The sequence below is a fragment of the Ranitomeya variabilis genome, chromosome 7, assembly GCF_051348905.1.
Source record: "Ranitomeya variabilis isolate aRanVar5 chromosome 7, aRanVar5.hap1, whole genome shotgun sequence".
In the NCBI taxonomy this organism is placed as follows: Eukaryota; Metazoa; Chordata; class Amphibia; order Anura; family Dendrobatidae; genus Ranitomeya; species Ranitomeya variabilis.
The window spans coordinates 170,418,355-170,431,924 of NC_135238.1; the positions used below are offsets into that span (position 1 = coordinate 170,418,355).

Genomic DNA, 13,570 nt, shown 5'->3' on the forward strand with positions numbered 1-13,570 from the left:
CTTAGGAGCCGGTTTTTTCTTTGTGTCTAAGAAAGACGGCTCTTTGAGGCCGTGTATTGATTATCGACTTTTGAATAAAATCACGGTTAAATATCAATATCCGTTACCACTGCTTACTGATTTGTTTGCTCGTATAAAGGGGGCCAAGTGGTTCTCTAAGATTGATCTCCGTGGGGCGTATAATTTGGTGCGAATCAAGCAGGGGGATGAGTGGAAAACAGCATTTAATACGCCCGAGGGCCATTTTGAGTATTTGGTGATGCCTTTTGGTCTTTCAAATGCCCCTTCAGTCTTCCAGTCCTTTATGCATGACATTTTCCGCGATTATTTGGATAAATTTATGATTGTGTATCTGGATGATATTCTGATTTTTTCGGATGACTGGGACTCTCATGTCCAGCAGGTCAGGAGGGTTTTTCAGGTTTTGCGGTCTAATTCCTTGTGTGTGAAGGGTTCTAAGTGTGTTTTTGGGGTTCAAAAGATTTCTTTCTTGGGATACATTTTTTCCCCCTCTTCCATCGAGATGGATCCTGTCAAGGTTCAGGCTATTTGTGATTGGACGCAACCCTCTTCTCTTAAGAGTCTTCAGAAATTTTTGGGCTTTGCTAACTTTTATCGTCGATTTATTGCTGGTTTTTCTGATGTTGTAAAACCATTGACTGATTTGACTAAGAAGGGTGCTGATGTTGCTGATTGGTCCCCTGATGCTGTGGAGGCCTTTCGGGAGCTCAAGCGCCGCTTTTCTTCCGCCCCAGTGTTGCGTCAGCCTGATGTTGCTCTTCCTTTTCAGGTTGAGGTCGACGCTTCTGAAATCGGAGCTGGGGCGGTGTTGTCGCAGAGAAGTTCCGACTGCTCCGTGATGAGACCTTGTGCTTTTTTTTCCCGTAAATTTTCGCCCGCCGAGCGGAATTATGATATTGGGAATCGGGAGCTTTTGGCCATGAAGTGGGCTTTTGAGGAGTGGCGTCACTGGCTTGAGGGGGCCAGACATCAGGTGGTGGTATTGACTGACCACAAAAATTTAATTTACCTTGAGTCTGCCAGGCGCCTGAATCCTAGACAGGCGCGCTGGTCGTTGTTTTTCTCTCGGTTTAATTTTGTGGTGTCGTACCTACCGGGTTCTAAGAATGTTAAGGCGGATGCCCTTTCTAGGAGTTTTGAGCCTGACTCCCCTGGTAATTCTGAGCCCACAGGTATCCTTAAAGATGGAGTGATATTGTCTGCCGTTTCTCCAGACCTGCGGCGGGCCTTGCAGGAGTTTCAGGCGGATAGACCTGATCGTTGCCCACCTGGTAGACTGTTTGTTCCTGATGATTGGACCAGTAGAGTCATCTCTGAGGTTCATTCTTCTGCGTTGGCAGGTCATCCTGGAATCTTTGGTACCAGGGATTTGGTGGCAAGGTCCTTCTGGTGGCCTTCCCTGTCACGAGATGTGCGAGGCTTTGTGCAGTCTTGTGATGTTTGTGCTCGGGCCAAGCCTTGTTGTTCTCGGGCTAGTGGATTGTTGTTGCCCTTGCCTACCCCGAAGAGGCCTTGGACGCACATCTCGATGGATTTTATTTCGGATCTGCCTGTTTCTCAGAAGATGTCTGTCATCTGGGTGGTGTGTGACCGTTTCTCTAAGATGGTCCATCTGGTTCCCTTGCCTAAGTTGCCTTCTTCTTCCGAGTTGGTTCCTCTGTTTTTTCAAAATGTTGTTCGTTTGCATGGTATTCCTGAGAATATCGTTTCTGACAGAGGGACCCAATTCGTGTCTAGATTTTGGCGGGCATTCTGTGCTAGGATGGGCATAGATTTGTCTTTTTCGTCTGCTTTCCATCCTCAGACTAATGGCCAGACCGAGCGGACTAATCAGACCTTGGAGACATATTTGAGGTGTTTTGTGTCTGCGGATCAGGATGATTGGGTTGCTTTTTTGCCTTTGGCGGAGTTCGCCCTCAATAATCGGGCCAGCTCTGCCACCTTGGTGTCCCCGTTTTTCTGTAATTTGGGGTTTCATCCTCGATTTTCCTCCGGTCAAGTGGAATCTTCGGATTGTCCTGGAGTGGATGCTGTGGTGGAGAGGTTGCATCAGATTTGGGGGCAGGTGGTGGACAATTTGAAGTTGTCCCAGGAGAAGACTCAGCTTTTTGCCAACCGCCGTCGTCGTGTTGGTCCTCGGCTTTGTGTTGGGGACTTGGTGTGGTTGTCTTCTCGTTTTGTCCCTATGAGGGTTTCTTCTCCTAAGTTTAAGCCTCGGTTCATCGGCCCGTACAAGATATTGGAGATTCTTAACCCTGTGTCCTTCCGTTTGGACCTCCCTGCATCCTTTTCGATTCATAATGTTTTTCATCGGTCATTGTTGCGCAGGTATGAGGTACCGGTTGTGCCTTCCGTTGAGCCTCCTGCTCCGGTGTTGGTTGAGGGTGAGTTGGAGTACGTTGTGGAAAAGATCTTAGACTCTCGTGTTTCCAGACGGAGACTCCAGTATCTGGTCAAATGGAAGGGATACGGTCAGGAGGATAATTCTTGGGTCACTGCCTCTGATGTTCATGCCTCCGATCTTGTCTGTGCCTTTCATAGGGCTCATCCTGATCGCCCTGGTGGTTCTGGTGAGGGTTCGGTGCCCCCTCCTTGAGGGGGGGGTACTGTTGTGAAATTGGATTCTGGGCTCCCCCGGTGGCCACTTGTGGAATTGAACTTGTGTGCATCATCCCCTCTGTTCACCTGCTCCTATCAGGATGTGGGAGTCACTATATAACCTTGCTCCTCTGTCAGTTTCTTGCCGGTCAACAATGTAATCAGAAGCCTTCTGTGCTTGTTCCTGCTACTAGACAACTCCCAGCTAAGTTGGACTTTTGTCCTTGTGTGTTTTTGCATTTTGTTCCTGTTCACAGCTGCTGTTTCGTTACTGTGTCTGGAAAGCTCTTGTGATCGGAAATTGCCACTCTGGTGTTATGAGTTAATGCTAGAGTCTTAAAGGAATTTCTGGATGGTGTTTTGATAGGGTTTTCTGCTGACCATGAAAGTGTCCTTTCTGTCTTCCTGCTATCTAGAAAGCGGACCTCGATTTTGCTAAACCTATTTTCATACTACGTTTGTCATTTCATCTAAAATCACCGCCAATATATGTGGGGGCCTCTATCTGCCTTTTGGGAAAATTTCTCTAGAGGTGAGCCAGGACTGTCTTTTCCTCTGCTAGGATTAGGTAGTTCTCCGGCTGGCGCTGGGCATCTAGGGTTAAAAAACGTAGGCATGCTACCCGGCCACTTCTAGTTGTGCGGCAGGTTTAGTTCATGGTCAGTATAGTTTCCATCTTCCAAGAGCTAGTTCTCATATATGCTGGGCTATGTTCTCTCGCCATTGAGAATCATGACAGACTCCGTTATCAACAGATGGTATACCCTAGCAACATAACCTCATTTACTAAGATATGAAAATCACTTCAACCTTTTCACATTCTGATGATATCACGGTTAAATCTTTCATAAATTCGTGGCATTTGATTGGCGCTGACAATTGTAAAAATTAAAAAAATGCCACAATCATCATCATGATTGACAATACATTTTTCAAAAACATAATACTTTGAGAAAGGAACCTCATTGTTGAGACTTGTTGTTATACGAAGGAGCACTAGATGCCTGTGATGATGCCTATGTGCATGTGAGCTGTTGTGCGTTTAATGGGCAGTTCAGCTTTGCCAAAACAATGAGGCAGAACAATCACATTACAGCTAAAATAAATGTTGCAGAGATGCTTGACTTCCATGGCCATCTGCTGCACTGTAACTGAAATGAATCAATGTTTCTTTTTGTAATAAAACACATCAAATAGAAGCAACAATAGTTGAATATGAAATTAAGTTTGCTTGCAACAAGAAGATAGGCAATTTTATCTTTCATTTCTTTTTATTTTACATTGCTTCATATGCTCTTTCATCTCATAGTATTAGCTTAAAGCAAGTATTAATTAAAAGAAAAGCATATGAAAGAATAATTAAAGAATAGTTTGTACCAGGACCGTAGGGTTTCAGACATCTCCAAATATTTTGATTCTTATTGTCCTTTGGTTGTTACTCTATTATAACTGACACTAAATCCAGATCCCCTGCATCTCACAATATCTGAAAATAGTAAATGAACCAATAGAATCCTCCAAACTTAAAGGGATTATCTAAAGCTTATTTTTTATTTTTTTTTTACTTTGAGCCAAAAAAAGTAACAAGCAGATAGTTGCTAACTAGTTCTGTCAAGTGCCGGCTCAGAGAAGTCAATGACCGCTCCTGTCGGCGATTCACCTGCTCCACATCAACAGAGCAGCTCTTCATCTTCCAGGCTGCTACAGTATGTTGATGGGGCGTGACTGTCAGCCTCATGCTGATTGGCATCTGACTTCCCACAGTTAGCAGCGGGGAGCTGGCTGTCAATCAGCAGGCATCGGCAGTCATGCCCGATCAACAGAGCAGAGCTGAAGAGAAGCCTCTGCTCTGTCTATGTGACATCAGCGTAAGCTGCAGGATCGCCAGCAGGAGCCGTCAGTAACAACTCTGCGCAGGCAGAGATCTATGCTGGGCAGAACCAGCAGGTAGTTAGCAACTTGTTACCTATAATTTCTTAGACCCACAGTAAAAAAATTATTTGTAGTACTGGATAGCCTTTTTAACCAAGGGTGTGCTTTTGCCATTTTGATTTCCTTTAGCACTTGAATGAAACTAAATTTCTTTTCTAATCTGTATAATAAATTACTCTGTGTTCTGAATCTTGTAAGATCTGGCATAGGAAGTATTTCTGTATATTCAGATGTGTCTGTCCTTAACCTTTCTTGAACTGTGTTATACAATTTGTTATACTACGAAATCGATATAATCTTGTGTCATGTAGTTAAAAGAGTATACACTTGTAACCTATTTTTTTTTAATATGGAAGCATTTAATTGATGGTTTACTGGCCGATGGTGTACTTTAGAAGGATTCGTAACAGCCTTCCAGGCCCTCCGATCCCACCTCAAAAAGTATACATTATAGGTTACATAGACTTTTACACTGAATTTTGCTGATACAAATTGTGTCATTGATCTGGCTGATCTTCAGATACTGACACAAATCCATCAGAGCTTTGTTTCTGGTTTTGACAAGTTTCTGCTCTGCCCCTCCTCTCAGTGGTAGAGATAGCAGCAGGGAACGGTTTGTGCACAACAAAGCAAAAGCAGAGTATGGAGAGACGGTAAAACATTTATGTTCTCAGGGAGAGAAGAGAAATCAGGCTGCAGATAACTAATGAAGGGGTGAGCAGAATAGAAAATAAGTTGTGCTGATAGATAAGAGTTAATAAAGACATCAGCAATATGGAGACACAGTGTACTAGAACTTGAAGTACTGGCCCAAAAAACTTTCTGTAACATACCTCAGTAATAGCACTTCTTCCAAGTAAAGTCTCTTGGAAAACTAGATGTTTAACCATATAATAGAGAGATCTTTCTATTCTTTGTTTAGAAGAATAGTTAATAGAAATTAGCAAATAACTTAGAGTGGAATTGGATTCCACTTGAATTTTACCAAAATTTGCATTAGCTAAAATGCTGATTATTTTGGCTATTTGCTTCTACGCGTATTTAGCAAAGCATTGGTCTGCTGGCCACCGTTTTAGTGAACCATAAAGGACTTTCATTGGGTTAAAAATTAAACAACAACACATATTTACTTACCATACTTACCACTCTCCTTTTCAGGCTGTTTGCTTGTCCCCATCCCCATCTGGTCTTCATCGCATCTTCTTATTACTGTCGCTCGCGCTGAAATCCCAGCCCTCGTCATACTAGGCTGGAACTTCCACCTCAGATGATGCCTGGTACAGATTTGCCCATCTGCGCACATGGTCAAATTGGCCTGATATGTGCCATGATGATTTGTGTGCATTTGCAAAAGCCACAAGCCCTGGCCTAGTGTGAAGAGACCCAGGATTTCAGCTTAAGCGGTAGTGATGAGATGCATCAAGAACCCGACTTTTGGGGTTCAGGAGCAGAGGGGCCAGAGAGGTAAATAGGAAGATGAGTATAAGTTGTTTTTTGTATTATGTTCCTTATGCTCTGGGGTAAGGAATATTCGATTGACGGAGAATAACTTCACCGTGAGTCGAATTTCTCGGGAAAATCCAAACAATTTGGCAAATTAAAATGCCAGATCTGCTCATCGCTAGTAGTGAATATGTTATTTTGTCAGATATAGAAAATGTGCACATGATGTCAGCGTATACGTCTCATATTCTGTCCTAAATGTTGACCTTTTTCTCCTGTATTTTGTTTGTCATTTAGTGGCACCAAGCTGGCCACATGTTCTGGTGATTCCACAGTTCGTATATGGGATTTTGCCAAGTCAGAATGTATCCTGACATTGGAAGGACATACACATGCAGTCTGGGGCTGCTCCTGGCACACGTGCGGAGATTTCCTGGCTTCTTGTTCCCTGGATAACAACAGCAAAATATGGGATCTCAACAGGTATATTTAATATTTAGCCTATAAAATTGATTTTTGTTATATGCATTCCTTGTATAGCTTTAATATCATCACTGGATACAATATAAATAGCATCCTATGCCACATACTATAAATGTCTAGTCTTTAATACTCAATGCCAAAAGTATGGCGTTTTTAATGTTTCCTATGCTGCGCTGTATTTTTAGTAGCAATTATTGAGAGAAGCTCCATCTGTTGGCCCACATTTTCACTTTCCTATTATGTTGCTATAGGAATCTTTCCCTTTAGCTGCAGGTGTTTGGTTAAAAACATTTTTACATTCTCTAAAAATGGAATGTAGAATTATCATCTTTGCATTCATATCTTGATGCTCAATAAGAAATTAGATTTTTTTTAGACTTTTTTTTAGGAGCACCAAAAAAAATGTTTCTGTCTCGCCCAACTTTATTCCACTACTCCATGTGATCTTGCGAATAAGTGTAAGAAGACAGTTGCAATAGTAGTTGGTACATCAAGGTCTCCTCAATATCCCAGGGTGTAACATGCTCTTAAGATTTATACTTCAGCCTTGTTTCAGATTCCTTTGACACCACTGAGTGAAGTGTGTCAACCAGGCTCGGACTGTCCCATAGGGTAACAGGGCAATCCCCGGTGGGCCCTCAATCCTCCTGTATGGGCAGTACTTGGTACAGAAAAAGCAGCATCTCATTCATTAACCAAACTGACTAGTTTATTATTATATAGGTAAATTTGTGAACGAGGATAATATTTGTATGCTGGTGAAAAGTGGGCCATCCCAAAGTCAATGTTACTGGTGGGCCCTTTGGCACCCCAGTCCGACACTGGTGTCGACCATTACTGATACATTGAGAATGAATCCCTAAGGCATGTGCTGCACTGCACTTTTGGTTGTGTGGTCAAAATTCGCTGTATGTTGCTGCTACGTCACAGCTTATTGCAAGTGACTGGGGTTGCATTGTGACCCACAAGGTATGTGACTGCGACAAGCTTGTCATGTCACATACCTTGCTGGTTGCAGTGCTACCCTATTTACTTGCATTATGCAGTGATTTTTGGCTCTGTGACCTGTGGCATGACCAAAATCACCATGTAGGCCCAGCCTAAAACAGTAGAACTGTACACTAAGTTAAAGAGGTTGTCCTGGATTTTTATTTTATTTTACTTTGACTCTAAAAAGAAACAGGTAGGTAGTTGCTAGCTACCTTCTTTTTCTACCTGGTACCAGCACAGAGTGGTCCCTGATTGCTCCTGGCGGCGATTCAGCTGCTTATTGTCACCAGAGCAGCTATTCCTCTTTTCGGGTCTGCTCTGTGGATGGGGCGTATTTGCCAGCGTCATGCTGATCGACAGCAAGCATCCTGCAGTTAGGCAGAGGGGATCCAGCAGTCAATCAGCATGACGTCAGCAGTTATGCCCCCTCAACATAGAGAGGAAGAGCAGAAGCTGTTGCTCTGTTGACATGACGTCAACGGAGCTGTCTATGACCGCTTGGCACTGGACAGAACAGGCAGGTAGTTAACAACTAGCCTGTTAGTTCTTAAGCACTTTGTAAAAATATGATATAGTCCCAGATATCACTTTTAAGGACGCAGGAAAGATCTGTGCCTGGTTCCATTTATTTCACCACCTCACATGGTTGCGTTGCCTTCATGATTGGTGTGGAGTTTCATTTTGAGCTAACTTATTTTAATATGAGCTCTAGTTACAATTCCTTACTTATACCTTGTTCCTTGATGGGCGATGAGGCTATTGATTAGAAATCCCTTGGTCTTGTCCTCCAATGACACAACCGTAGCCTCAATCACAAGTAGCGAGCCTGTGTCGTGCTTTCTGACAGCAAAGGTTAAAATGGCTCAAATCCACAATGACCTTTTTCTCCTCTTGCCTCTTCTCAGTAAGACGTTCAGAAGGGAGCTTGTAAGTGTCATCCATCAAATGGAAGATTGTGAGAAAACATAATAAAACTTTAAAATACCAAAGGTGCTCGGCAGCATATCACTGCCGTACCGGCAACTGTCTCTCTTCCAACAGGCCGTGATAAACAGTAAATAAGAAATAGCCACTAAATAACTGCCTTAGCGAGCGTAATCTCTCTCCTCAGCAGCTGAAAAGAATGTCGTATTTCATCAAGGAGCTCATTTCATAGTATGATAACGCACAGCTCCTTCACAACAAATATGCCATTTCTTGCCAGGGCTGCATCTCACCAATACATATAGTGGCGTGACTTTAAAGCTGCCTTTCACGATTGATGGAGAAACAGGTTATCCTTGCCGAATACTAACATAGAACCGTTCATAGCCGCAACCTCTGATGACTCGAAAGAGGACAAGAGAAAAATCTAACTCAAGTCTTAACGAACTACATGATCCAGAGTGACCTGACAATATCTCTCTGGCCATCTGATCACTTTAGATCACATCTTGTTTATGGGGATCTGTTAATGGCAGTTTCGTTTTCCATATGTCTTTGCAAAGCATAGTCGATGGAAATGAAAGTGCATTGCTGGAATTTAGGGGGAAAAAAAAGATATTTTCACAATTGTGCTTTGTTTTTAAAATCTTTAACCCCATATTGCTGAAAAGCACTGTGTTTGCTTTGTATTTTATATGCACTTAAAGGGAACCTGTCACCTGATTCCTAAACCCTGATCATGGCTGTACGATTGCATCTGGGTATATTTTTCTCCAAAATTTTCCAACATTAAGAGATACAGTAATATACTTTGAAGATTTGGCTAGAGACGAGACTTGTCTGGCTCAGTCACAGACCGGCTTTTCCCAGTTCTGCTAGAGGTGATTGACCGGTCCCTCGCCATGCAGAAATAGACTATTCTAATCACCTGCTATTCTCCCTGACAGGATCATTAAACCATATCTTCCCTGAAACATCTGAGTATTTCAGAGAAATATGTACCCGGATACAATCTTACAGCCAGGATCTGATTTATGCTACTCGTGGATTGAGCAGCATGAATCAGATGACAGGTTCCCTTTAATCGGAATCTGTCAGCATGTTTTTGCTATGTATTCGTAGGACATCATGATGTAGGAGCTGAGACACTGATTCCATATTTATCACTAATTAGGCTGTGTGCTGCTGTTTCCATACAATGAATGTTTTATCACCAGGGGTTTATCACTGTCTGGACTATCTCCCTTGTTCCAAGTGCTCCCACCACGTCTCCTCCACTCCTCCACTATGAGCAGCTCATTGTCAATAAGGACACAGAAAGCTGTGGTATAGGCCGAGTTATCGTTCTGAGCTTTGCTACATGATACATCTAAAAATTCTGATTGTGTCAAAACGGCTGCACCCAGTAAGCTAAGTGATACATCACTGCATTCAGGGTCTCTTTTCTTACATTATGTTGCTCTCCGATGAGGTAGCAAAAACTTGGTGACAGATTCCCTTTAAAGGAAGTCTGTCAGCACAAAATGACAGTGACTAAGTGGTTCAGTGCAACTTTAGAGGAGCCGAAGCGTTCAATTAAAATAGAAAGGATGAAGATACATGTAGAGCAGATAGGTGGAATGCACCAAACAAATTGGCCATGCCAAGGGTGCACCGAGTACCTCATTAGCATATTAAAATAAAGAAGGTTTTAAGGTGCTGTACTTAGTTTGGACACTCATTTTGTGCTTACAGGCTCTCTTTAACCCCTTAAGCCCCAAGGGTGGTTTGCACGTTAATGACATGGCCAATTTTTACAATTCTGACAACTGTCCCTTTATGAGGTTATAACTCTGGAACACTTCAACAGATCCTGATGATTCTGACAACGTTTTCTCGTGACATATTGTACTTCATGATAGTGGTAAAATTACTTTGATATTACCTGCGTTTATTTATGAAAAAAAATGGAAATTTGGCAAAACTTTTGAAAATTTCGCAATTTTCCAACTTTTAATTTTTATGCCCTTAAATCACAGAGATATGTCACACAAAATACTTAATAAGTAACATTTCCTACATGTCTACTTTACATCAGCACAATTTTGGAACCAAATTATTTTTTGTTAGGGAGTTATAAGGGTTAAAATTGACCAGCAATTTCTCATTTTTACAACACCATTTTTTTTTAGGGACAACATCACATTTGAAGTCATTTTGAGGGGTCTATATGATAGAAAATAACCAAGTGTGATACCATTCTAAAAACTGCACCCCTCAAGGTGCTCAGTACCACATTCAAAAAGTTTATTAACCCTTCAGGTGTTTCACAGGAATTTTTGGAATGTTTAAAAAATAAATGAACATTTAACTTTTTTCACTAAAAATTTATTTCAGCTCCAATTTGTTTTATTTCACCAAGGGTAACAGGAGAAAATGGACCCCAAACATTGTTGTACAATTTGTCCTGAGTACGCCGATACCCCATATGTGGGGGTAAACCACTGTTTGGGCGCATGGCAGAGCTCGGAAGGGAAGGAGCGCCATTTTACTTTTCAATGCAAAATTGACTGAAATTGAGATGGGATGCCATGTTGCGTTTGGAGAGCCCCTAATGTGCCTAAACATTGAAACCCCCACATGTGACACCATTTTGGAAAATAGACCCCCTAAGGAACTAATCTAGATGTGTGGTGAGCACTTTGACCTACCAAGTGCTTCACAGAAGTCTATAATGCAGAGCCGTAAAAATAAAAAAATCATATTTTTTCACAAAAATGATCTTTTCAACCAAAAGTTTTTATTTTCCCAAGAGAAGAAATTGGACCACAAAAGTTGTTGTGCAATTTGTGCTGAGTACGCAGATACCCCATATGTGGAGGTAAACCACTGTTTGGGCACATGGAAGAGCTCGGAAGGGAAGGAGCGCCGTTTGACTTTTCAATGCAAAATTGACTGGAATTGAGATGGGACACCATGTGGAGAGCCCCTAATGTGCCTAAACATTGAAACCCCCCAAAAGTTACACCATTTTGGAAAGTAGACCCCCTAAAGAACTTATCTAGATGTGTACTTTGAACCCCCAAGTGTTTCACTACAGTTTATAACGCAGAGCCGTGAAAATGAAAATTTTTTTTTTCACAAAAATTGTTTATTAGCCCCCCGTTTTGTATTTTCCCAAGGGTAACATAAGAAATTGGACAGTAAAAGTTGTCCAATTTGTCCTGAGTACGCTGGTACCCCATATGTGGGGGGGCCACTGTTTGGGTGCATGACAGAGCTCGGAAGGGAAGGAGCGCCGTTTAGAATGCAGACTTAGATGGAATGGTCTGCAGGCATCACATTGTGTCTGCAGAGGCCCTAATGTACCTAAACAGTAGAAACCCCCCACAAGTGACCCCATATTGGAAACTAGACCCCCCAAGGAACTTATCTAGATGTGTGGTGAGAACTTTGAACCCCTAAGTGTTTCACTACAGTTTATAACGCAGAGCCGTGAAAATAAAAAATCTTTTTTTTCATAAAAATTATTTTTTAGCCCCGTTTTGTATTTTCCTGAGGGTGACAGGAGAAACTGGACCCTAAATGTTGTTGTCCAATTTGTCCTGAGTACGCTGATACCCCATATGTTTATAACGCAAAGCCGTGAAAATAAAAAATCATTTTTTCCCACAAAAATGTTTTTTTTAGCCCTCCAAATTTTTATTTTCCCAAGGATAACAAGAGAAATTGGACCCCAAAAGTTGTTGTCCAATTTGTCCTTAGTACGCTGATACCCCATATATTGGGGTAAACCCCTGTTTGGGCGCACAGGAGAGCTCGGAAGGGAAGGAGCACTGTTTTACTTTTTCAATGCAAAATTGGCTGGAATTGAGATCGGACGCCATGTCACGTTTGAAGAGCCCTTGATGTGCCTAAACAGTGGAAACCTCCAATTCTAACTGAAACCCTACCCCAAACATACCTCTATCCCTAATCCCAACTCTAACCATAACCCTAACCACACCCCTAATCTGAACATGCCCCTAACCATAATCCCAACCACAACCCTAATCCCAACCACACCCCTAACCCTAATCCCAACCCTAGCCACACCCCTAACTCCAACACACCCCTAACCCTAATCCCAACCGTAACCCTAACCACACCTCTAACCCTGACACACCCCTAACCCTAATCCCAACCGTAAATGCAATCCTAACCCTAACTTTAGCCCCAACCCTAACCCTAAATTTAGCCCCAACCCTATCCCTAACTTTAGCCCCAACCCTAACTGTAGCCCTAACCCCAACCCTAGCCCAAACCCTAACCCTAGCCCCAACCCTAGCCCTAACCCTAGCACTTACCCTAACCCTAGCCCCAACCCTTGCCCCAACCCTAACCCTAGCCAAAACCCTAACCCTAGCCCCAACCCTAACTCTATCCCTAGCCCCAACTCTAGCCCTAACCCTAGCCCCAATTCTAACCCTAACCCTAGCCCCAACCCTATTCCTAGCCCCAACCCTAACCCTAGCCCTAACCCTAGCCCCAACCCTAACCCTAACCCTAATGAGAAAATGGAAATAAATACATTTTTTTATTTTATTATTTTTCCCTAACTAAGGGGGTGATGAAGGGGGGTTTGATTTACTTTTATAGCGTTTTTTTTAGCTGATTTTTATGATTGGCAGCCGTCACACACTAAAAGACGCATTTTATTGCAAAAAATGTTTTTTGTGTCTCCACATTTTGAGAGCTATAATTTTTCCATATTTTGGTCCACAGAGTCATGTGAGGTCTTATTTTTTTGCAGGACGAGTTGACATTTTTATTAGTACCATTTTCGGGCACGTGACATTTTTTGATCGAATTTCTTTTGGGGGGGGGCATTTATATCGTTCCATGTTTGATAAAATTGATAAAGCAGCTTTATTCTTCAGGTCAGTACGATTACAGCGATACCTCATTTATATTTTTTTTATGTTTTGGCGCTTTTATACGATAAAAACTATTTTATGGAAAAAATAATTATTTTTGCATCGCTATATTCTGAGGACTATAACTTTTTTATTTTTTCGCTGATGATGCTGTATGGCGGCATGTTTTTTGCGGGACAAGATGACGTTTTCAACGGTGCCATGTTTATTTATATCCATATTTTTGATCGCGTGTTATTCCACTTTTGTTTTTTGCCTTGTTTTTTCTTTTTTTACTGTGTTCA

The 13,570-nt window shown here is 42.1% G+C and overlaps 1 protein-coding gene across 2 annotated transcripts in view; it reads left to right on the top strand.

Annotated features, from left to right (window-relative positions):
• Positions 1-13,570, top strand: part of SPAG16 (sperm associated antigen 16) — a 1,378,074-nt gene that overhangs the window by 770,051 nt on the left and 594,453 nt on the right. For both annotated transcript variants that reach the window (XM_077272256.1, XM_077272257.1), the window contains exon 12: positions 6,292-6,477. In XM_077272256.1, coding sequence (XP_077128371.1) covers positions 6,292-6,477 — 186 coding nt within the window. The remainder of the gene's footprint in view (positions 1-6,291; positions 6,478-13,570) is intronic.